Source organism: Schistocerca serialis, chromosome 1 (assembly GCF_023864345.2).
Source record: "Schistocerca serialis cubense isolate TAMUIC-IGC-003099 chromosome 1, iqSchSeri2.2, whole genome shotgun sequence".
Taxonomy (NCBI): domain Eukaryota; kingdom Metazoa; phylum Arthropoda; class Insecta; order Orthoptera; family Acrididae; genus Schistocerca; species Schistocerca serialis.
In genome coordinates, this window is record NC_064638.1 from 575,553,315 (window position 1) to 575,580,396 (window position 27,082).

At 41.5% G+C, this 27,082-nt stretch overlaps 1 protein-coding gene across 2 annotated transcripts in view; it reads right to left on the minus strand.

The window, feature by feature from the left end:
• Nucleotides 1–27,082, minus strand: part of LOC126476475 (unextended protein) — a 535,489-nt gene that overhangs the window by 12,309 nt on the left and 496,098 nt on the right. For both annotated transcript variants that reach the window (XM_050103544.1, XM_050103545.1), the window contains exons 9-11: nt 22,637–22,773; nt 19,447–19,585; nt 7,120–7,349 (exon numbers count right to left, since the gene is read on the minus strand). In XM_050103544.1, coding sequence (XP_049959501.1) covers nt 7,120–7,349; nt 19,447–19,585; nt 22,637–22,773 — 506 coding nt within the window. The remainder of the gene's footprint in view (nt 1–7,119; nt 7,350–19,446; nt 19,586–22,636; nt 22,774–27,082) is intronic.

Consider the following 27,082-nt stretch of genomic DNA (forward strand, 5'->3'; position numbering starts at 1 on the left):
TGGCCACTAGGGGCTAATGCCATTATTCCTTTGTATTTTGAGAAATGTTTTTAGTCAAATAAGTGTGGGCTCTTAAATGGGATGTGAAGGTGACCATTAATTGAATGTATTGCGCACATAAACAAATTTCCAGCATTAGTCTCTTTTCTTTTGTGCCAGGCCTTTTGAAACGCAAAAACACATTTGTGTTAAGAAATGACAACATGCACCCCATGGACTGCTATTGACTGATACCTGGACCTTTTTAGGATTGCTAAAAATCAATTAAATTATAGAGACACAGTCACAGATTACATTAAATTTTTTTAGCACTTTCAGCCTCAACAAGAACTGTGTCAATATGTTAACTTCATTATTATGAGTACCTCTCCCTGATGTCCAACCATACACTCTTAGTGAACTACTTTATCTCAAGTTAACAATCCATAAATTTCATAACAATTTTTATTCTCTTGCTAATGAGCAAAAAACATTCCAAAACATGATATGAACTCACATGCATGGATCTGATCTGAAATACAGGTCTTATGCCATTTGGCTATAGTTCCAGTAAACAAAGCCATTTCTGCTCAAGTACATCTCCAATGGCTCAAACTCACTAGTTATTCCATTTCTCAGAAACTACTATGCTGCATGCCTGATAAATGGCTGTAACATATCCACAATTTTAAGGTTTCTAATTACTCTACTTGGATTGAAATCAATTCTCCATTATGAACTTTCACCGTGATTTTGCAAAAACACAGGCATAGAGACTTTCAGAGCAGTTTTTTTAACTGGCCTCAGGCAGTACTTTGATGTTCATTGAAATCAGAGGAGCAAAGGGCTGACAAGATGGTGATGCGTGTAGATGTAATAGTAAGTTGCTCCATAAATCATGAGTATTTAGCTTCTATAAAGTGTATATTATGTGACAAAGTCATATCAGGTGGTGTTAGAGTATGTTCAGTGGTGCATAGGTGATATCATTCACTCTGCTTTGCAAAAGTGGACCATGAAAACACACCGTGTGCTTCTGGAACAAAGTGTAACAGTTGTTTAGCTGCAACTGAAATGTGTCATGCAAATTGTGAACTTAAAGTATTAGAAACATTGCAGAAACAACTGAAAGCCACTTGAGAACATTTTCTGCTGCTGGAAAGCATGGTTAAAAGCCCATCTGAACCACCACATGAAGAACTCTGACAGTTTCAGACATACAGTGAACCGAATACGTGTGCAAAATCTATATATATTTCAAAGGCATTTAAGGTTCCTTTAAGAAATTTATTTCAACATCTTATTATGGGTTCAGAACAAACTCATTAGTTTACCACCACAGACGAAGTGCATCGATCTGAATCTCTAGGAATGAAGAATAAAATGAGCAGTATGTCAGTAAAATCTGGCTGTCGCGAGAATGTAAACAAAGTGACACAAAAAATACCAGTATTAGTGCAGTTTTGCTTGCTGACAGCCATGGAAGAGGACTTGTGCACATTCTTCATTACCAGCACGATTTAAATGTTACAAGTGTCGTGAAACCTGGAGCAGGTTTGAAGTTCTAAAAGACTATAAAATCAGTACATGTGTGTGCCACAGAATCAGTGTATTGTCATTTTAGGTGGCTCAAACCACATGCATAAAAATGCAGCAAACAGAATCTTAAGAGATGCACTTTTAGGTGATCAAAAAGTGATTGTGATTGGTATACCTCACGGGCATGACCTTACAGAATCTGCTTGTGTAAATAAAGAGATTCAAAAAGTAAACAGCAGTTACTGAAAGATCTGCAAACCCACTTCAAATGCTTTTTTCCTTCCTGTTGATGATTTAGAAAGAAAGCATTTCACAACACACAGAATGCATCTAAATAAATGGGGCAAATCACAACTCGGCCAGAAAATCAGTGGAAAGTGTTTTTTTTATGACAGTCAGAAATGTGACAAAATTTTACTGCCAGCTGTAAAGGAGATGTGCAAAATATCTTCCCTACAAATAAAGCCTGCTACAGCAGTACTAAAACAAAAAGAATTGGTTACAGTTCAAAGTGTTGAGAAAGAAGTTACAAGAACAGTGGTAGCAGGGAAAACAACACATTTAGGACCAGAGAACAAGAAAACAGCAAGAGTGACAACATATTCAGCTACAGAAACAATTACATCATCAGATATAACAATAAAAATATCCACAAGGACACAACCTGCTAGAGCAAGACAACCACCATCAAGAAGTGTGGATTTTTACTGGCCACAGACGAAGACAGCACCTCCATAATTCATCCCGGAAGTGTTCTTCAGATTAAAGTGAAAGGAAGGCAAAGACAAATAAAGGTAAGTGATGATTCAGATATGCCAAGCAGAAACCCCCAGTTTATAACTGTCCATTAGAATGTGCAGTCATTGTGACACAAAATTAATGATCTAAAAGTATTACTGCCATATCAATTAAAAGAAGTATCTGTAATGTGTTTTAGTGAACATTGGCTAACTGATGAGATGTCAGTAATCACAAGTATACAGGGTTATGTTATGACATCTCGTTTCTGTACAAAAATAACTGCGCATGGAGGAACATGTACATTTGTGAAAGACAGTATCAGCTATTGCTGCCTAAAATCTCTCAAAAAGTTAGGAAAAGAAGGTTATTTTGAAATTTCTGTTGTAGAACTAATCTCAATAAAAACAAACTCAAACATAAAGATATTCTTTAACCAACTTGACAGTAGTGTTGACAGTATCAGGGACCTAAACAAAACAGTTATAATATGTGGAGACTTTAACATTGACTTTAACAAAGTTTAAAAGATAGAGATGATCTTATGGCTATTTGTGCAACATACAATCTGCCCCCAATTATAAATTAAAAGTTTATTCAGCACCACTATTGATATGATACTGAAACAAGGAAAGCCATGAATATGCACCTAGATACTTCAACACAAGTTCAAGCAACCACTATGCACAGCATCTTGAAATATTTTCATTGCTGAATTTAATTAAACAAACAGAAACAATAAAAATAGGGAGAACCTTCAGCCATCAATACATTGAATACTTTAGGAATTTACTTAAGAAGGAAACATGGACTGAAATGTACAGATACGAAAACACAGATGAGAAGTTCATCATATTTATGGACATATTTACACATTATTTTAATATGTCATTTCCAGTTAAAAATCAGAAAATCAAGTGTAGTAGGCTGGTTGGCAACAGGTATATAAGAAAGTCATGTGCTGAAAAATGAAGTTTATATTAGATCTCCTAGTCTTCCATAGTACCCAATGAATTCCTTCGATATTTCAAGAATTATGAAATTATTCTTTAAAAAGTGATCAAAGAAGCCAAAGTAATGGCAAGTGACTGTTACGTAAATAACTCCCATAACAAAATGAAAGCTGTATGGAGTATAGTGAATCATCAAACATACAATGTTTCTCCTCAAAATTCCAAAATTAAATTGAATTGTAACTGCAAAGAAATTAATGATCCTAAAGAAATAGCAAATGTGTTCAATACTTATTTTAGCAATATAAGTGAGCATTTAATTGTTGAAATCAAACCTTTCAATACAAACTGCCCAGTATCATCTGTAAATACCAACATAATTCCTACTTCACTGTTTCTCTTGCCAACAACCCAGAAAGAAGGCATGTCAGTTGGGATAGGCTACAACCCTGCCTCACTCCCTTTTCAACTACTGCTTCTCTTTCACGCCACTCTACCCTTGTAACTGCCACCTGGTTTCTGTACAAATTGTAAATAGCCATTCACATCCTGTATTTTACCCCCACCACCCTCAGAATTCCAAAGAGAGTATTCTACTCAACAGTGTCAAAAGCTTTCTCTAAGTCTACAAATGCTATAAATGTAGATTTGCCTTTCCTTAACATATCTTCTAAGAGAAGTCATAGGATCAATATTGCCTCACATATTCCTACATATCTCATGAATCCAAACTGATCTTCCCTGAGGTCAGATTCTACCAGTTTTTCATTCTGCTGTAAAGAATACATGTTAGTATTTTGCAACCACGACTCATTAAACTTGCATTTTGGCGATATTCACACCTGTCAGCACCTGCTTTCTTTGGAATTTGAACTGTTATATTCTTCTTGAAGTCAGAGTATTTCACCTGTCTCATACATCTTGCTCCCCAGATGGACACATTTTATCATGGTTGGCTCTCCCAAGGCTATCTGTAGTTCTAACAGAATATCATATACCCCCAGCGCCTTGTTTCAACTTAGACCTTTCAGCACTCTCTCAAATTCTTCATGCAGTATCATATCTCCCATCTGATTTTGGTCTACATTCTCTTCCATTTCTACAGTGTTTCCCTGAAGTACAATGCCCTTGGATAGACCCTCTATATACTACTCCCACCTCTCAGCTTTCCCTTCTTTGCTTGGGACTGGTTTTCCATCTGAGCTCTATTCATACAGAGGGTTCTCTTTTCTCCAAAATATCTCTTTAATTTCCCCTTGTGGTGTATGCTTCTAAATTCTTACATTTGTCCTCTAGCGCCCCTCACTTAGCTATTTTGCACTTTCTGTCAATCTCATTTTTTAAATGTTCGTATTCCCTTTCATCTGCTTCATTTACTGCATTTTTGTATTTTCTCTTTTCATCAGTAAAATTCAATATCTCTTGTGTTGTCCAAGGATTTCTACTAAGCTTTGTCTTTTTACCTACTTGATACTCTGCTGCCTTCACTTCTTCATCTCCCAAAGCTACCCATTGTCCTTCTTCTACATTCCTTTCTCCTGTTCTCGTCAATCATTCCCTAATGCTCCCTCAAACTCTCAACAACCTCTGGTTCTTTCAGTTTATCCAGGTCCCATCTTCTTAATTTCCTACCTTTTTGCATTCGCTTCTGTTTTAATCTACAGTTCATTACCAATAAATTGTGGTCAGAGACCACATTTGGCCCTGGAAATGTTTTACAATTTAAAATCTGGTTTCAAAATCAATCTGAAACCTGTCGGTGTCTCCAAGTCTCTTCCCACATATACAACCTTCTTACATGATTATTAAACCAAGTGTTAGTAATGATTAAATTATGCTCTGTGCAAAATTCTATCAAGGGCTTCCTCTTTCGTTTCTTTCCCCCATTCCATATTCACCTACTAATTTCCTTCTCTTCTTTTTCCGACCATCAAATTCCAGTCCCCTAACACTATTAAATTTTTGTCTCCCTTACCTATCTGAATAATTTATTTTATCTGATCATATATTTCTTCAATCTCTTCTTCATCTGCGGAGCTAGTTGGCACATAGACTTTTACTACTTTGATGCGTGTGGGCTTTGTTTCTGTTTCGGCTACAATAAAATGTTCACTATGCTATTTGTTGTAGCTTATCTGCATTCTTATTTTCTTATTCATTATTAAACCTACTCCTGCATTACCCCTATTTGATTTGATTTTATAACCCTGTATTCACCTGACCAGAAATCCTGTTCCTCCTGCCACCAAACTTAGCTAATTCCCTCTACAACCATTTCCCTTTTTAAATTTTCTAACCTGCCTGCAAGATTAAGGGATTTGACATTCCATGCTCAGATCCGTAGAACACTTTTCTTTCTCCCAATAATGACATCATCCTGAGTATTCCCCATGTGGAAATCAGAATGGGGGACTATTTTACGTATGGAATATTTTACTCAAGATGATGCCATTATGATCATTTAACCATACAATAGAGCTGCATGCCCTCGGGAAAAATTATGCCTGCAGTTTATATAAAATTAAGAACTTTTACTGCCAGAGTGAAAGTTATTAACTTCATTTAATAAAGGCCAACAAAAGTTCCATGCTATCATACTAGAGTTAAGTTATTTCAACCTCACAGTTTATAGAGGTCTCATGTCAATAAAATAAAATAAGTAACTCATTTCAGCTAAATAATAGGATGCAGAAGTGGGCAAGTTGAAGTGAACCTGCTTTTTACTTACACACTATCACTTTCCTGATGAAGTAAAATGCACATTTCATGAAACCTATTTCAGATTAGATCACTGTTGCTACCACTTTTTCCATCATTACATAGGAAAAACAAAGTCACATCCCTCCCCCTTGAGTGAGCAGCCTGTGTTGTGAGCTCATCACCCAAAGTGGTGCCACCTAAGAACGTTTTTCACTTTTTAAAATTATTTTTCAGTTTTTCTGTTGCTTCTGCTATGAAAGACAAGGTTGGCACCTTACCAACAGTTTTTACCCCAGTTGTTCCTCTGTTGCTCACCACTTTACACTGAAGGTGAGTGATACTCAGTTCTTGTACCTTACTTTTTAAAACTTCCTGACAAATGTGTGTACTAGACTGGGACTCTAACTCTGAGCTTGATCTTTCAGTGGCAGCACTCCAGATGACCGAACTATTCAGCCACAATCACAACCCCACCAATATAGCCAAGGCTGTGGCTAAGTCAGTGCACATATCCTTTCTTCCAGGAGTCTTAGCCCAGCAAGGAATGAGGGAGAATGACTGAAGTTTGGAAAGCACGAGGGGGATATTTGAAGAATTAAAGTTGTGAGAGCACGTCATGAGCCTTGCATGGAGGTCTGCATCAGGCACAGTACTGCTTGCAGAAGGCTTCAAGTTTGAGTCCAGTAACGTGCACCTGTGCACGGACACACAAAATTTCTTGTAATCAAATATTCCACCACCGAGTGAAAGATTAATCTGCATCCTTTGTGAAATTCTCAGACATATTTTCATTGATGAACTTTAGTGCATTTTTGTTTAACCGAATATTTGCCACTGAAATGTGTACCTGGAAAATGGCCCAGGCTACAAATGTCTATGTGCAGTTCAATCCACTAAAACCTCTACATGTAACTGGTATCAATAACAGAAACAAAATTAATGCCCTGTATTTCTAACTGAGCAACACTGGAATGATCAGTGATATTAGCAATGATGTTTTAAAATGAAACAGTGTATCATAAACATTACCCCTTTATTTTCAAAATATGAGGATGAAATTGCTATGAATAGCTTGTTACCTAAACAGCAGAAGTGTTAGACATGGGTACCATTAAACACAATTACAGAACATGTAATAAGTTGAGTGATCTGAAACAGAAAAATAAAATGCAACAAAATGATTACAGATTTTAATAGCAGTGATACATACCTTCTCCACTTCATCATCAAAATGATCTTCAGACTGCCTCTCAGTCTTATCACGCTCCATTAGTGTGGCACGCTTAGCAGCCAAATAAAGTGAGCGCTTCAGGCGCATGTAGAAAACATCTGTAATTGCTCTAACTGTGTAATCTGGTATAAATGAATGGCGCAACATGCTGTCCAGATTCACTGACTGAATAGAACCAATATTCTGTGGATTTTGTGTTGTTGGAGAGTCTGAAACATAATCAGAAAGTATGCAAAAATATAAGAACCAACACTCTAACATCTGCTTCTTTACTTTGCCTCTACTGTCACTGATGCAATGAGAATGTGTGGATGCAGTTCCATCAAAGCTACTAAATTTAAATATTTACATAAAGTTAATGCAAAAAAGGATGGCAGTTACAGTACTAATAATAAGATGATGTGTCACAAATCTAAAATGAGCTAGCAAAATCAAATAAACTTCTGTCACAGCAAGTAATAAACATATTTTATACTAGTACAATAAATGCTACTCATGCATGTTATGACATTTCATTATCACAACTTTTTCAGTTCTCTTTTCTCTTCTAAATTTAGTCCCTTTTACCTTATCTGATTTTGCTACATTTTTACTCATTTTGCTTAGTGAATAGTGATTATAGTGCAAACATAATACTTAAATAGTAGCTCGGTGAAACAACAACAGGACTTTAATGATACACACATTTTTGTTGTTGTTGTTGTTGTTGTTATTGTTGTTGTCTTTAATCTGAAAAGAATCTGCTTATTTTACTTGTCTCCTGGACTCCCTATGCACTTTTTACCCCTCCATATTTCCCTCCAGTACTGAACTGACAATTCTTTGGTGTCTCAGAATGTGCCCTAATAACTAATCCCTCCTTTTACTCAAGTTGTACCACACATTTCCTCCCTCTCTCTCTCTCTCTCTCTCTCTCTCTCTCTCTCTCTCTCTCTCTCTCTCTCTCTCTCTCTCTCTCCCCCTCTCCCTCTCCAATTCTATCCAGTACAACCTCATCAGTTAAATGATCTAGTCATCTCAGCATTCTTCTGTATCATCAGATTTCGAAGGCTTCTGTTCTCTTCTTGTGGGAATTTTTTATCATCCAAATTTCACTTCCATGCAAGGCTACACTCCATACAAATATTTTTGGAAAAGACATCTGAATGATTATATTCAGTGTTAACAAATTTCTCTTCTTGAGAAATGCTTTTCTTCCCACTGCCAATCTACATTTTATATCCTCTCTACTTCAGCCATCATCAGTTATTTTACTGCCCACACACCAAATTTCATCTACTACTTTTACTGTCTCATTTCCTAATCTAAATCCCTCAGTATCATCTGATTTAATTTGATTATATGCTACTATCCTGGTTTTACTTCTGTTAATGTTCATCTGATATCCTCATTTCAAGATACTATTCATGCCATTCAACTGATCTTCCAATTCCTTTGCTTGCTCTGGGAGAATTCCAATACCATCAAGAAACATCAAATTTATGAGGGTGGTTTGGAAAGTTCTTGGAATTACCACGAGAGGTCAGTGCTGTACAACAAGTTGTTCACATGATATTCATTGGACTGTGCACATGTGCCAAGAGAGCTGTGGTGGTTTTTTTTTTTTTTTTTTTTGTGGTTGGGTTTAAGGGCGCTCAACTGCTGAGGTCATTAGCGCCCAGTCACTGTTGTTAGAGCACATGGAATCTGGGAAAACTCAAGGGGATGGGGGGGACACCAGAAGGACCTGACAAAGATGCAGATAAAATAAGTAAAAAGGTTAAATGTCTTTGGACAAGCCAGTTAAAGTTATAAAACGCAGAATACGAGCAGCTGCTCGAGCATCATCAGCTAAAACATCCGGTAAAGTAGATGGCAGGGACAGGACAAAACGAAATTGACTAAAATGGGGACACGACAATAAAACATGGCACACTGTTAATGCCTGACCACAAGGGCACTGCGGGGCTGGGTCACCGGAGAGCAGGTAGCAGTGGCTAAACTGGCAATGCCCAATCCGCAACCTGGTCAGAAGGACCTCCTCGCGCCGAGATGGTCGGGAGGATGTTGTCCAAGCAGTTGGGAACGGTTTTACTGCCCGGAGCTTGTTTCCTTGGAGGGATGACCAAGCATCCCACCACAACGACACAAGCCTCTTACATACATCCCCACGAACGTCAGATGATGGGACACAATGGGAGGCTGGCCGAGGCAGGAGGACTGCAGCCTTGGCTGCAGCGTCCGCAGCCTCATTCCCAGGCACTCCTACATGTCCGGGAACCCACAGAAAGCCGACAGAACCACCATTATTAGCGAAAGAATGGAGGGACTGCTGTATCCGTTGAATCAAGGGATGGACCGAATAGGGAGCTCCAAGGCTCTGAAGAGCACTGAGTGAGTCAGAGCAGAGTACATACGATGAATGGCAGTGGCGGCGGGCATACTGAACGGCCTGATGGAGAGCAAAAAGCTCGGCCGTAAAGCTCGAACATTGGTCGAGGAGCCGGTATTTAAAGGTGGCGGCCCCAACGACAAAGGCACAGCCGACACCATCGTCAGTTTTGGAGCCATCGGTGTAAATAAAGGTGTGACCGGCAAGTCGAGCGCAAAGTTCGACAAACCGTGAGCAATACACTGCAGCCGGAGTACCCTCCTTCGGGAGTGAGCTGATGTCGAGGTAAATATGAACCGGAGCCTGGAGCCAAGGTGGTGTCGGGCTCTCACCCTCTCTGAAGGTGGTAGGGAGGGCAAAATCCAATTGTCGAAGCAGGCGACGGAAGCGGACTCCGGGGGGCAGCAGGGCAGACACATACAACCCGTACTGACGGTCGAGAGAATCGGCGAAGAAGGACTTTTAAGAGGGGTGGTCGTGCATAGACAACAGCCGGCAGGCATACCGACACAGCAGTATGTCGCGCCGGTAGGTCAATGGTAACTCGGCAGCTTCAGCATAAAGACTCGCGACAGGACTAGTGTAGAAGGCTCCGGTCGCAAGACATAACCCCCGATGGTGGATGGAGTTGAGCCGGCGTAAGAGGGATGGCCGAGCGGACGAGTAGACGAAGCTCCCATAATCCAGCTTCGATCGGACTATGGACCGATACAAGCGAAGCAGGACAGTGCGATCCGCTCCCCAAGATGAACCGCTAAGAACTCTGAGGACATTAAGGGAACGTGTACAACGGGCCGCCAAATAAGAGACATGCGGAGACCAACACAGTTTCCTGTCCAACGTGAGCCCTAGAAACTTAGTTGTGTCCACGAATGAGAGAACAACGGGACCGAGATGTAAGGATGGCGGAAGGAATGCTTTATAACGCCAAAAGTTGATACAAACCGTCTTCTCGTCAGAGAACCGGAAGCCATTTGCCACGCTCCATAAGTAGAGGCTGTCTAGACAACGCTGAAGGCAGCGCTCCAGGAGGCATGTTCTCTGGGCACTGCAGTAGATCGCGAAGTCATCGACAAAGAGAGAGCCTGAGACATTAGGTGGAATGCAATCCATAATTGGATTGATCGCGATGGCAAAAAGGGCTACGCTCAAGACGGAGGAATCAATAAAAAGGGGTAGGCGACCGCGTAGGCGCCACCTGTGCATAGTGCAGAGGATACCTCCTCTCCAACAGGTATCATAAGCCTTCTCCAAGTCGAAGAACACGGCTACCGTTTGGCGCCTTCGCAAAAAGTTGTTCATGGTGAATGTCGACAAGGTCCCAAGGTGGTCAACAGCGGAGCGGCGGCGACGAAAGCCGCATTGGACATTAGTAAGTAGCCGTCGAGTTTCAAGAATCCAGACTAACCGAGCATTAACCATGCGCTCCATCACCTTACAGACACAGCTTGTAAGAGAAATGGGGCGGTAACTAGAAGGAAGGTGTCTATCCTTCCCGGGTTTGGGTATAGGAACAACAACGGCGTCACGCCAACGCATGGGGACTTGACCTTCGGTCCAGACGCAATTGTAGGTATGAAGAAGGAAGCTTTTGCCCGCCGGAGAAAGGTGTGCCAACATCTGAATGTGAATGGCATCTGGCCCCGGAGCAGAGGACCGGGACAGTGCAAGCGCACGTTCGAGTTCCCGCATAGTAAAGGGGGCATTATAAGTTTCCAGATTCAGCGAGTGGAAGGAAGGTCGCCGAGCCTCTTCTGTCTCTTTCCTGGGAAGGAAGGCAGGATGGTAATGGGCGGAGCTTGAAACCTCCGCGAAAAAGCGGGCAAAGGCGTTGGAGACAGCCACAGGATCAACGAGGACCTCATTACCTGAGGTCAGGCCAGGTACCGAGGAGTGGGCCTTAATGCCCGACAGTCGGCGCAGGCTACCCCAAACGATGGAAGAGGGAGTAAAACTGTTAAAGGAGCTGGTGAAAGAGGCCCAACAAGCTTTTTTGCTGTCTTTGATGACTCTACGGCATTGCGCTCAGAGTCGTTTGTATTCAATACAATTCGCCAATGTAGGATGCGGCGAAAGGTGCGTAAAGCACGTCGTCGAGCACGGATAGCGTCCCTACAAGCCTCTTTCCACCAGGGGACGGAAACGCGGCGTGAAGAAGAAGTAGTACGAGGAATGGAACGTTCGGCAGCATTGATGATAACAGCCGTGAGGTATTCGACCTGACTGTCACAACTGGGAAAATCGTGGTCCGGAAAGGTCGCCAGGGAGGAGTTAAGTCCCCAGTCAGCTTTCAGTATGTTCCAGCTCGAAGGACGTGGGGATGGGGTGTGGTGCAGGAGACGAACGACACAGGGGAAGTGGTCGCTCGAATAGGCGTCAGAAAGGACATACCACTCGAACCGACGGGCAAGAGTGGTAGAACAGATCGAGAGGTCCAAGTGGGAGTAGGTATGAGTAGAGTCTGAGAGGAAAGTTGGGGCGCCGGTACTGAGGCAGACAAGATTGACATGGTTGAAGACATCCGCCAAGAGTGAGCCTCTTTGACAGGATGCAGGAGAGCCCCAAAGGGGATGATGGGCATTGAAGTCGCCAAACAATAAAAACGGCGGGGGAAGCTGAACGATCAGGTGCATCATGTCAGCCCGACTAACAGCAGATGACGGTGGAGTGTAGATGGTACAAACTGAAAAAGTAAAAGCAGAAAGAGTAATGCGGACAGCTATTGCTTGGAGTGGGGTGGTCAATGGGATGGGATGGTAATAGACATCGTCCCGAACTAGCAACATGACCCCACCATGAGCTGGGATACCGTCCACAGGGGTGAGGTCATACCGCTCCGAGGTATAGTGAGTAAAGGCAATACGGTCAGTCGAGCGCAACTTGGTTTCCTGGAGACCAAGGAAGAGCGGACAGTGCAGGCGGAGGAGCAGTTGTAATTCCTTCCGATTAGATCAAATACCTCTCATGTTCCAATGAAACAACGCCATCGCTAGTCAACAAGGTGGGGGAACGAGACGGGGGAAGAGCTGGTCACCTCGACGGCCGCGGAGGGCCAGGTTGCGAGGGAACAACGCTACAACCGACGGGAGGCGGATCCGGTGCCATCGACTCGTCGCCAGCTGCGGCCGCTGTCCCTGGTTGTGTAGGAGGGGCAGCATCATTTGCCGACGAAAGGCCAGCTGAGCGCCTGGCAGCAGAGCGTCCCGGCAAAACTGAGGACGGCCGGGAGCAGCGACTCACGGATGGAGCGTCAGACGAAACACGCCGGGGTGGAGAGGGGTATAGAGACTTCTTCTTGGAGGCCTTCTTGGAAGGCCGAGGAGGCACAGGGATGGTGGGCTGGACCCGAAGAAGGTCCTAACGCGCGGGGTCCGTTTTGGAACGCCGGACCTCGGAAGCTGTGGTCCGGAACGTTTCCCCGATGGACACCTGAGAAGAGGATCACTTCTAAGGTGGCGTGGGGGGGAGGGGGGAGGAGGGGGGGGGGGAGGAGGAGGAGGAGGAGGAGGAGGAGGAGGAGGAAGCGCGGCCCCTGGGGCAGAGGGGGTGGGGGCCACAGGGGAGGAGGATTTGGAAGGGAGGGATTTGGGAGGCGGAGGCAGAGCCCCCTGATGGGCGGAGGAGGCGGAGGGGGGACAGGATAGGGGTGAGGATACCGCGTAAGGAGTGGACACAACTGAGGCAAACGAAGTGGTCAATGGCACGGGATGGAGACAGTCGTACTTCTTCCGGGCCTCAGAATAAGAGAGCCAATCCAAAGCTTTGATTTCTTGTATCTTCTTCTCCTTCTGATATGCGGGGCAGTCTGAGGATCTAGACGAGTGCACGCCAGGACAATTAATGCACCGAGGTGGTGGGGTGCATGTATGTTCCTCACGAAGAGGACGTCCACAATCGCCATAAAGGGGCTCAGCCTCACACCGTGACGACATGTGCCCAAAACGCAAACACCTAAAACAGCGCATAGGAGGCGGGACGTAAGGTCGCACGTCACACTGGTAGCACATCACCTTTACCTTCTCCGGGAGAACGTCCCCCTCGAAGGCGAGGATAAAGGCCCCGGTGTCGATGCGACGGTCTTTGGGGCCGCACTGGACTCGCCGGACGAAATGCACGCCTCGGCGCTCCAGGTTGGCCCTGAGCTCCTCATCAGATTGTAGCGGGAGGTCACGATGGAAAATAACCCCCTGCGTCCTATTTAGTGCCAGATGTGGGACAATGGATACTGGGATGTCCCCTAGGCGGTCGCACGCCTGGAGCGCTGCCGACTGTGTGGCGGACGTGGTCTTGATAAGAACGGACCCTGAACGCATCTTGCTGAGAGCCTCGATTTCCCCGAAGATGTCCTCAATGTGCTGAACAAAGAACATGGGCTTGGAGGTGGCAAATGTCCCCCCATCGGTTCTAGAACAGACCAAATAGCGGTGGAAGTACTTCGCCCCAAGCCGGCGGGCCTGTCCCTCCTCCCATGGAGTGGCCAAGGGGGAAAGGGCAGGAGAACCAGAACTAGAAACGATACCTTTTCTTTTGAAAGACTCTGCCGCAGAGCGACCTGATATGTGTTGACGTTTCATCTGTGAAACGTCCGCCCCGATACCACCCACTCCGACCAGGGGCTCTCCCACGGGCGCCACCCAGCCGCAGCAAGGGCCACCTGGCGGGAGTCCTGATGCCCCAAGGAGACGGGCATCTACTCCTTGGCCGACGTGGGGAGGGTGCAGCTCAGGTATCGGCAGTACGATCCCTATGTTGTCAGGGGGCTACAACCTAGAGGGTACATGACGACCCCACCACAACGGGCTGGCTACCGTGCTGGATTTCTGGTGCCATGGAAAGTCTATCATGATCGCTGGTGCAGATGGAGATGCACTATGGGCGTAACTTGGACAACCCATCAGGCGTTTAGGCCCAATTTGAGGAATAGTGGGTATGGTTACAACGCTGGTGCAATGCTGAGTGCCAAGGTCTTAGTGCACTTAGGACCAGTGGTACACCACGTAAGGTGTCCTTCCCCAAAAGGCTCGTACTTCTGTAGAATTTTGAAAAATGGAGGTCAAACCCCAAGGGGGACCATCACATGGAAGGCCGAAACGGTTGAAACTCCTTTTAGTCGCCTCGTACGACAGGCAGGAATACCTCGGGCCTATTCTTACCCCGGACCCGCAGGGGGGACTGCTGTGGTGGTGACATGACTCTGTTGTTGTTCCCACATAGTGATTAAGTACTTTGTAAAGAAAGGTATGAAAGTAAAGCACATTCACGCTGATTTCCAGAATACACTGGGGCACTCCGCTCCTTCATATTCAACTGTTGCCAAGTGGACAAATGAATTTAAATTTGGTCGAGAGACCTTAGATGATGATCCGCACAGTGGTTGGGCACGATGTGTCACTACTCCAGAAATCATTGCACAGGTGCACAAAATGGTCATGGAGGATCGTCGATTGAAAGTGCGTGAAACTGCTCACACTTGCCAGATGTCATCTGAAAGGGTATATCTCATTTTAACCAAAGAATTAGCAATGAAAAAAATATCGGCAAGATGAGCGTCCCGACTCGCGGAGCTGGATCAAAAACGCATTAGAATGGACATATCACAACAATGTTTGGCCCATTTTAGGAGAAACACACAAGATTTGTGACAATTCGTGACCACGGGTGAAACTTGGGTGCACTACTATACCCAAAGAGACAAAACAACAATCAAAGCATTGTAAACATGCTGATTCTCTGCCACCAAAGAAAGCAAAGACAATTCCTCTGGCAGGAAAGGTCACGGCATCAGTATTCTGGGATGCGATGGGCAATCTGTTTGATGGGCAAACAATTACTGGAGAATACTATGGTAATCTCCTGGACAAATTGCAACAAAAGATATGTGAAAAAAGGCCAGGCTTAGCAAGAAAGAAAGTCATCTTCCATCAAGACAAGGCACACCCACACACAAGTGCCATCGCCATGGCAAAATTACACGAACTACGGTACGAATTGTTGCCACACCCACACCTGATATGGCTTTGTCAGACTTCCATCTCTTCCCAAAACTGATAATTTTTCTTGGTGGATGAAGATTCACTTCAAACAAAGAATTGATAGCCGGAGTTGACAACTATTTTGCAAGCCTGGAGGAAACTCATTTTTGAGGTGGGATCAAGGCACTGAAACATTGTTGGACCAAGTGCATTAATCTACAGGGAGACTACATTGAAAAATAAAAAAAGGTTTAGTGATGTAAGTACTTTTTCTCTGTTCCATCCTCAAAACTTTTCAAACCACACTTGTATTTCTTCTCTCTGAACTTCAGTTCTCTCTCCTATTTTTTTGTCTCCTTTTCTGTTGCTCAATGTACAAATTGAACATCAGGATTGGCTACAGTTATGTCTCACCCCCCGTTTCAGCCCCTGCTTCCCTTTCATGCCCTTTCAATCCTAATTCCTGTCCAATTTCTGTGCAATTTGAATATAACCTTCTGCTTCCTGTATTTTATCCCCGTTACTCTCCGAATTTCAAAGAGTGTATTCCAGTCAACATTGTCAAAAGCTTTCTCTAAGGCTACAATTCTATCATGTAGGTCTGTTTCCCTTTAACCCATATTCTGGGGCAAGTAGTAGCATCAACACTGCCTTGTGTGTTCCAGCATTTCACTGTAACCAAAACTGCTGTTCTCCGAGGTCAGCTTCTGCTAGTTTTTACATTCTTCTGTATATAATGGATGTCAGTATTTTGCAATCATTAATTATTAAACTGATAGGTCAGTAATATTCACACCTGTCAGCACCTGCATTCTTCATAACTGGAATTATTACAGTCTTTTTGAAGTTTGAGGGTAGTTCACCTGCTTCATCCATCTTTTACACCAGGTGAAACAGTTTTGTTATGGCTGTCTCTCCATAAGATACCAGCAGTTCTGAGTGAATGTCTTCTACTCTAGGAGCTTTGTTTCAGTTTGGATCTTTTAGCATTCTGTCAAATTCTTCTTGCAGTATCACATCACCAATGTTATCTTCATCCGTTTCCTCCTCTCTTTGCCTTCAAGTTCATTTCCCTTGTATGATCCCTCTATACATGCCTTCCACCTTTCAACTATTTCTACTTTGCTTAGCACTGGTTTTCCATCTGAGTTCTGACATTCATAGACCTGCTTCTCTTTTCTTCAAAGGCCACATCAGTTTTCCTGTAGGTGACATGTATCTTTCCCACAGCAATAAATGCTACCTCACATTTGTCCTCTAGCAGCCCCTACTTAGCAATTTTTGCACTTTCTGTCAGTCTCATTTTTCAGGCATTTATACTCACTTTTGCCTGTTGCATTAGCTGTATTTTTACATTTTCTCCTTTCATCAGTTATGTCCTCTATCTCCTGTGATACCCAAGGATTTCTACTAGGCCTCGTCATTTCATCCATTTTATCCTCTTGCTGTCTTCACTAATTCATCTCTCAAAGTTAACCATCTGTTGTCTATTGTATTCCTTTCCCCTATTTCACTCAGTTGTTGTTTAATTCTTCTCTTGAAACTCTCAACAACCTTTGTTTCTTTCAAGTAATAAATTATGGTCAGAGCCCACATCTGCTCCATGGAAATGGCTTACAATTTAAAATCTGGTTCCAAAATCTCTGTCTTACTGTTATATAATCAATCTGAAACCTTCCAGTGTCTCCAGGTCTCTTCCCCATACACACCTCCCTTCTCTCAAGATTCTTAAACCCAGTGTTAGTGATGATTAAATTATGCTTTGTGCAAAATTCTACCAGGCAACTTCCTGTTTCATCCCCCCCCCCCAATCCATATTCTCCTACAACTGTTCCTTCCATTCAATTTTATAGTATCCAACTCCACTCCCCCACCACTATTAAATTTTGGCTCCCTTAACTACCTGAATAACTTATTTTATTTGATCATATGTTTCTTCAATATCTTCATCATCTGCTGAGCTAGTTGGCATATAAACCTGTACTGCTGTGGTGGATGTAGGTTTTGTGTGTATCTTGGCTGTGATAATGCTTTCACGTGCTATTTGTAGTAGCTTACCTGCATTCCTCTTTTCTTACTCTTTGTTAAACCTACTCCTGCATTACCCCTAACTGATTTTGTATTTAAAAACCTGTACTCACCTGCCCAGAAGTCCTGTTCCTCCTGTGACCAAATATCGCTAATCCGCACTATATCTGACTTCACTCTATCCACTTCCCATTTTATATTTTCAAACCCACCCACCCACCTACCTACCTACCTGATTAAGGGAGGTAACATTCTATACTTCGATCTGTAGAATGCCTGTTTTGTTTTCACAGTGTTCTAAGCTAATACAATACTCTGCAACACATGAGATATCTGCCTTATGGATTTCCTCTGTTGAAAAGGTGATTTGTTTATATTATATGCAGGAGTAAATTTTCTTACAAATATACAAAATGTATGGTCAGCACATACTTCCACCAGATGAATTCCAGGATCTGCCAGCACACAATTAAAAGTAGAACAAAAGCACTACCTAGGTTTTGGAAACATCACGAGCAAGGGCAGAAAGAGAGATAGGTTATGGAAGACTCGAAAGAAGGGCACGTCACTCAGACCCCAGGATGCGAATGATCCACCTGTTGTGAGGATGAGGGAAGAAAAGGTAAAGGTGGGAAGCATCCAAGAGATTATGAAGCCACGTTAGAACACAGGTAATAGCTTCAACTTAGAGATAGCATACCATTTTTTTTTTTTTTTTTTTTTGGGGGGGGGGGGGGGGGGGAAGAGACCAGACAGCGAGGTCATCAGTCTCATCGGATTAGGGAAGGATGGGGAAGGAAGTCGGCCGTGCCCTTCAGAGGAACCATCCCGGCATTTGCCTGGAGTGATTTAGGGAAATCACGGAAAACCTAAATCAGGATGGCCGGACGTGGGATTGAACCGTCGTCCTCCCGAATGCGAGTCCAGTGTCTAACCACTGCGCCACCTCGCTTGGTCGCTATAGCGTACCAAATAAAGATGGATTAAGAGGAATGAAATGAGAAGTGGAATTAACAGTGAAATTAAGAACCATAAGAAATATGGAAAAGGAGAAAGGGAAAGGCCATAAATAGAGAAGGAAAGATGCAGATAAAAAAATTATGAGAAGAAATAAAGTAAATATTCAAATGTTCATTATATTTGTTATGTCAGTGTAAATGATATTTTTGCTTACACCATTAAATTCCCTTACTGTCACAAAAAGTGTTCAAATAAGATATAAACAAACAAACACCATCCAAACAGGCCTCGAAGGCCCAACAGTACCGACTGGCTGTGTCATCCTCAGCCCTTAGTCATTACCAGATACAAATACACAGGGCACGAGGTCAGCACACCGCTCTCCTGGCCCTTTGTCAGTTTTTGTGACCTATGCTGCTACTTCTAAATCAAGTAGCTCCTCAATTGGCCTCACAAAGACTGAGTGCACTTTGCTCGCCAACAGCACTCGGAAGATCTGGATGGTGACCCACACAAGTGCTAGCCAAGCTTGACAGCATTATTTAAAGATATGGTACAAATTTCCATGTATACATGTCTGCACCATTCCCCATTAGCTCTGCCAGAATCTGTGTAACTCTCTCAGTCCTTATAGTCTTTCCTGATACACTGTTGTAAATTCCTCTTCCAACCTATCACCTGTTCTGCATTAACACTATTCATCTCGCCTGATACAACTATTCGTCCATGTTGAGCCGCTTAATTTTTTTTTCAGAATCACAAGGTTTTCGTTTGTACAGATGAATTAATTTTCTATTAAATAAGGCACAAATAAGGGAAGCAATACATCTGACTATTGTGGTGTTAGTTAAACTGGCATGCTGGCCAACAATGAATATAAAATGTGCAGGTAGTATATACAACTGCTTCATTGTAGTACTGTATATGATGAAGTGTTTATCACTATGCTTAAATATGTTTACATGAATGGCTTACCTACAACTCCAACATTTTGTGCCAGAGCTTGAGTGCCGAAATACGTAAATGGTCCACTTTCAAATACCATGCTTTCCTGCCCAACTGTCACTTCAACACGGCCTTCTAATATTAGAACAAAATAGTCCACTGGTTTACCCTACAAATAAAGCAAACATTTTATGAAATATTATAATATTCAGTTGGTGCATAAGTTTATAGTGTTTTTACATAAGTTTAATAAACATAGAAGAGACATCAGTCACCAATAATAAATTTCTTTCACTGCTTACAACAGTCTGCCAATGTTGGTATAATTTTTCTAATCCGCCACTGTGGAAACCATGTTGTTTTGAGGTAAATAACACATCAAGCAATGTTCGGAGTGCGTTTCATCAGGAAAGGAAGTTCCCTGTAGATTGTTTGACGAAGAGCGAAAAAGATGAAAACCTGAGGGCACAACATCAAATGAATAATGTGGGTGCAGAATGACATCTCAGCCCAACTTTTGTGTAATGTTTTTTGTCAGTCTAGCAGAATGTGGGCAGGTGTTATTGTGGAGTAGCACGAGTTCATTGTTTTTGGACTGCACCAGGGACACATATTTGTTGGCAGTAAATGTCAGCAGTGATGGTTACACCTTGGGGAAGCAATTCATAGTACACCACACTGTTACTGTTCCACCACATGCATAACATCATGGGGAGTTGTTGCTTTGGGCTCAACTGTTGCTTTCTTTTCTTCTTGTTAGCGTAAAGACACTATTTCTTGTCATCAGTAATGATACAGGATGGGAATGGTCAGTATTGTTCACAAGCCAATTGATAATGTGCAAGCAGAGATGCGTGCATGGCCACTCACTGATTTTTGTGATTCTGGCTTAGGGCACGCTGTACCCATACACCCGATTTTTGGACCTTCCCCATTGCATGCAAATGTTGCTCAATGGTTGAGTGATCACAGCTGATCATATTTCCCAGTTTTTGAGTACAATGATGTGAATCATTGTAAATTAATGTGTTTAAGTGATCATCACCAAACCCCGAAAGTCTTTCTGAATGTGGAAAGTCACTAATGTCAAAATAATCCTCCTTAAATTGAGAAAACCATTTTCTTCCCATGCTCTGTCCAGTGGGCTTATCCTTATAAATGGCGCAAATGTTTCAACTGCCTGCACTGCTCTCATCCCTCTATCGAACTCAAACATAAGAATACAAGAACATTTCAGAAATATCCTGATTTCACCACTTACCACTCCATTTTCTAGCATCCGGAGCTCCACTCACTATCTCCAATGACAAAATGACAATATTTAAACTCAAATAGGAAGAGTGAATTACAGAAAATTTGCTATTGATAAATAATCCAACAGCAATCAGAATACCAACATCCAAAACAGAAACAGTACTTAGTAAAAGAATAATTATGATTTAGAAAGTGGGGGTAAAAGTGTTATAAGGGCATATTTACATTCCCATTCACACCCTGAGATCATTATTCAAGATGGATAAAATACAATAACAAAAATACTAAAGGAGAAAAGTATATTCAAAGGGTAAAGGAAAGGAAATGATATAGAAAGGAAATGAAACAGAAAGGAAGTGGAAAAGAAAGTAAGAAAAAATAATGAAATAAATAGAGAAAGAAAGATGAAGAAACAATAGCACATCAAAGATATGATGAGAATAAACGCGAAAATTTTAAAAATACAGGAGAAAAATACTGACAATGAAATGTTTGCAATGCAACTAAGAAGGGGACCAGCACGAATGTAAACTTGAGTATTGAGGAAGTGCAGTAACTGATAAAAGAAGACAGTGCTATTTGAAGCACCAAAATGAATACATTACTTAATTGTGATCTGCTCAGGACATCATGAAGGAATGTTTCAAGCATATTGGACAAGCAAAATCAATGTATAGGTCTACCCTATTGAAGAGAATTAACTCTCAGGAACTACTTCTATAGGCTATGTAAACAATTAACTATCAGTCAATTGCTAAATTCTATGGTGCTTACCACATGATACAAATGAATGCAAAAAAAAGTAAGAAAGCTGTAACTTTTAGACAATTAGCAATGCCCCAGATATAGTAAGCAACAGATGCTTATCTGTTACTGCTCTTTTAATATTTACTGCAAATCATTCTGCAATACTGAAACTGTATGGTTCTAGTAAAATTTCTAGTAATGTAATATAGCACTCAGTGACAGGTAACAGAAGAAACTGTGTAGGATTGAGTGTGTTAGCATTACATGAAAATAAAATCAAACAGCATTTTATGAAGGGCAACTGCTGGGAAAGAAGATTCATTCATTGTTTCTCTAATGAATGTACTCTATTGATGTTCAAGTGCTGACAGTTTTAGTGGATGATATGGTGTCTGGTTTCAAGGGGTGAATGCTAAATGCAGGTTTCATTGCCAGTGATGTTTAGCTTAGGGTGTTTCAATAGAATTTATAGAGTTCCTTGCCTGTTTTGTTTCACAGCTTCACATCACCATAATCAGCACTTACTAGACACTCAGTTTCAAATACCTCAGCCAACTATACACAATTATGGAATTTCTTGTAAAATTTCTGGAAATCAGATACAATTGTCTCCATAAAATGTCTCCTCCTTCCAGTGACTCCATCAATCAGTTTCATCAGTTTATAGCAGTGCTAATGATTAAAGCTTCACTCCTCATTTGAACTTTATCTAGTATTGAACTGATCAATTACACCCACTCTTAGAACTGGTATTTTCCCTGCTTCACCTTCAGAAACCAAACTGATTTGATAGTGAATGTACACTTGCCTCACGGAGTCCACATTCTAAAAATAATTCTCTGTATGAATCTAAGAAGTGATGGCTATTAGAATTCTGTTTCTCATTGTTAGACACCACACTCTTTTACTCAGTGCATAAATGAAGGCATGTGATCTATACCCTTAACCAAAAACAACAAACACTTTTTCTGCGCCACATTATTCCTTAGTTACTTCAATGGAATTTCTTTTTCAGATTCAGCAATTACACAGAGAAGCTAAGAAGAATAAAACAAACTAAAAGAAAGTGAAACTGATAATCGTGACTGTAATAAGTGGCAGATCCAATTCATTTAGCATATTTTGGCTCATTCCAATGAATGTCTGTAAAATAAAGAATTACACTATATCACCACCTTTCCCAAAGGTGAACACAAAATATTTTCAAAATCATTCTTACCTGAGAATATATTATTGTCTGAGGATCGTTGCGTGCTTTTTCTTTATTTTTAACTTTGACATGATAAATAATATCCTGTTTGAGCAGTCTTCTTAAAATGGTTTCAGATATTGTTTCTGGTTTGAAGGCATCAACAGCTGGAAGAAAATACACAGTTATTATTGGATTAATGAACAAGAAATTTGTTGGAGATGTCATTGCAGTTTAAGAACCTAAGCTATTACTCAACATTTCAATATTTACAATATACCTCTTAGTACATAACTGTCACAAGTGCACTAAATATGGGTAGATTTGAGCTTACTTTTCACTGTAACTTCCTTTCTCTGTTAGACTAATGATTAATCGCCCAGAGAAATAAATTCATACTTTACTACCTTACTCTTTGAATGAAATTTTTGTTGCAGTCAATATAACAACAACACACATTTTTCATAAAAGTTAAATGTACACAATTTTTAAAGATTGTGACCACTGAACTTTTAACTTCCTCTCAGTTTTTAGACATAAGATTTGGCAAATGGTAAACGTAAGAATAAATACACTATATGGCCAGAAGTTCTGAACACACAATTGGGTGATATCCTCCATGTGACAGCAGGTTATGCATACACTATATGTAAGTGTAAGTACAATGCATCAACACCACAAATATATTTCTGTCAGACTGATGCAATTGGGATAACTAAGAATAAACACATTACAACTGTGTGGGTCTACCATTTTGGGCACATTCAATTTGAGATTTTGCACGAGTTACATATTCCTGTTCTACTTTCAGTTATTTCAGTTATGTGAAAGCATCATTATATAACCATGAGAAGTCCACTAATTGGAAAAACTGACTGACTTGCTAGATAGCTGGATTCACTGACCACTCCTAGTAAATACCCATGTGTGTAGCGTCATTGCAAAGGTCATGGCAACTAGAATGAGATTTTTCACTCTGCAGCGGAGTGTGCGCTGATATGAAACTTCCTGGCAGATTAAAATTGTGTGCCCGACCGAGACTCGAACTCGGGACCTAGTTCTGCAAGGTTCGCAGGAGAGCTTCTGTAAAGTTTGGAAGGTAGGAGACGAGATACTGGCAGAAGTAAAGCTGTGAGTACCGGGCGTGAGTCGTGCTTCGGTAGCTCAGTTGGTAGAGCACTTGCCCGCGAAAGGCAAAGGTCCCGAGTTCGAGTCTCGGTCGGGCACACAGTTTTAATCTGCCAGGAAGTGTCATGGCAACTATTTTTTTGCCTAAAAAATGATAACGAATTTAAAAAATTCTGAAATGTATGAATGGAAGGTTAGTTCATACGCAAACATTAGAGGTAGGGAGGTGAATGAACACACACACCACCATAAAATTCAGCATTAGAAAAAACATGAAAAAAGTTCATCATTGCAAAAGTGTTTTACTGTTACTTGCAACAGTACACAATAGTACATTATGAACTATGCACATTCCCCAGCATCAGGAGTCTCCCAAAGAATCCACGGTAATGTGATGTGATGCTAGATGGCAGTCCTTTCTAGGAGAATGCAGCACGAAGAGTGACCACAGTATGAACTGAGCAACCATTCTAGCTGATTGTTACATGCCTTTAACAGTGTTCTTACTTAAAGAATGCAGATCACTGCATAAGGAATGTGCAACAATGTCATGAGGAGCTTGTGGAAGTGGTAGGAACTGCTGCTCTACCATACCAAAGGGTTGCTCAGGCACAGCAGAGCTGCAATGGCCAAAATGCACCGACGATACAGGTGCCGTGTCAGTGTGTGTACAGGCTGTGTTCATACCCAGATTTCCCAATGCTTGGTAGTGCAACAGACTGTGAATGCTGCAGGAATTACAGTGCCATGCCTGTATTGAGAAGACAACAATCTACAGGATTTTATACGATGAGCTACATGTGCGTAAAGTTGCTACAAGCAAAGTGGGTGCCTCGTGCACAAATTGAAGTGGAAAATTGGATATATTATGAAACTTGTCATGTGCATGTAGCACATTATGAGGAGGAAGGAGACAATATGGTTGCTAGAATTGCTAGAATCATTGCCATAGATGAATTTTGGGCCAGGGCCTAAGAGCCAGAACTGAAATGCCAGGCAGCGAAATGGTATCATCCAGGTTCACCAAGCTGGCAGAAATTTCGTCGCAATCCCTTTCCTGTTAAGTTAATGGTCATAATAGCCTATGGCATTAGAAGAGTGATTTTATGCCATTTCATCCCACATGGACAAACTGGTAATGCACTGTACTGTTGTACTTTACTGCAACACCTATTATGGAAAGAGAGAGAGAGAGAGAGAGAGAGAGAGAGAATAAAATTTGGATTTGGTCTTGTGATGGAGATGAAAGTGCTTGAGCATCCACCATATTTGTCAGGATGTGAAATATGGCAATTAGGGTGATGTTCCAACAATTTTCACTTCAAGCCTACCACATTTCCCCCTCACTGCTAAGCACCTTTGTAGATCCCACTGAAAAAGCTCCATTGTAGACAGGTGCATTTCTTGGATGGAAGATTTTTTCTTACCCCAATTTGGAATGCAGACTCTTTACTCATATTTTTCCAGTCATTTGGGTCAGAAGCCCTGCAAAATACTTGTCAGTTATTGTTTCACCCTTCAAATGTTTGTTAGTAAGATGTGTATGAATCAAACTGCCTGTTGTGTAGAAGCCCTGTCCACAGAGAATCAACTGAATTTCCACTGAGCCACATTTTATGGAATTTTTTTTTTTTTTTTTTTTTTTTGGAAAGGGTGGGCCCCTTGTCAGTCAACTACTCTTCACAAGTGAGTAGTTCAGCACCTCTGGCATAATGAATCGGCTGCCATGGGTGTTCATTTTTATTTAAACATTGACACCAAAACCCCATGTGTTGTGAGTGTTGTTTGGCACCTGAACAGTGAATGTGAGGCTATGAGAGATTGTCTCAACAGAAAGTTGAAATATTATAGCAGAATTAAGAAACCAGCAATGATGACAGAGTTTATTAATGACCAAAGCAAAATTCCTAGTATATGTTTTTGACAAAGGCTCTAAGGAAAATCTTCCACTCTGCTAAGAATTGAGAGAATGGAAATTTTTAAAAAAGTAATCAGTATTTATTTGACTGAGAAAACATCTGCATGCGCACAGGCCAAACAATATTTAGAAGGTAACAAATAGTTTTATTTCTTTCAACTTCACCCTTTGAGTCATATTTTCTTCCCAACTGTCGATTAATGTACAAAACTATTTTTATGCTGTTTTAATGCTACTTTTTCACTGGTGAAGTAATTTTCGTTGCAAAACACATTTTTATGTTCTTATGTATGTATGTATGTATGTATGTTTTTCTTTGTCTTGGTATTGGAAAAACTAAGTAACATTTTGTTTCCACTCTTAAGTCACTATCATGGGGGAAAATATAACATCCTCATGCTGGATTTGCAGTGTGTAGCAAAAACAAAGCAAACAAACTAAATATCAAGTACATAAGTCTTCACAATTGTGTGATTAAACACAGTGAGAATCAGTTAACTTCCAATGCTAACAGAGGACTTTACATTGTTTCTGAGCATGCACAGTGTTCACCACACTCAGTATTTTAGAACTGTACACTGGCTCACTCAGCTGATCATTGCAATCACCAACCCAATTATAGTGTAGTTGGCGACAGATTTACACACTGTCATGTAGCACACACCTACCACAAGTGGATGATTTAAGTAGAAACTTGCATGTATAAAGCAGAACATAAACTGCATTTATTCAGCTGTGCATAGACACAACATAAAATCATTAATACAAGGTGTAACAAAAAGAATCATCCAATTTGGCACATCTATATTTCTGAAACTAGAAACATATACAATGAAATTTTTTTTGATTATTATTATAAAAGGGAAACTCAAAAAGCTTTTTTTCATAACTTTTCATAGGTGTTCAATATGCCCCCCACCCTCTCCCTTGAAATGCAGACCACATGTCAATGTGGTATTCAAACTGTTCCCAAACTGCAGCGAGTAAGTCTTGAGTCACAGCTTACACAGCTGCTGTTATGCAGTGTGTCAGTTCATTCATTGTTGTTGGTAAGGGAGCCACATAAACAGAGTCTTTTATAAACCCCCACAAGAAATAATCACAAACAGTCAGGTCCAGTGATCTTGGAGGCCAGTAATGTAAGGCTGAATCATTTGGTCCGGTGTGACTGATCCATCATTCATTAAGCCTACGCACACCGAGATACGTGCTTCCTGTAACAATGTTCCAAGTAAAGAAAAGTGGACCATACTCCTTTTCCTGTGAAATTGCACTAAACACATCAAATTTTGGCAAGCCCCTCTCGTGTTGTACAACTTCATATGGTTGTTCTGTACCCCATATTCTCGTATTACAACAGTTAGCCTTTCCATTCAAATGGAATGTTTCCTCATAAATAAACACTAAGCATGGAAGAAAACTGTCATCCT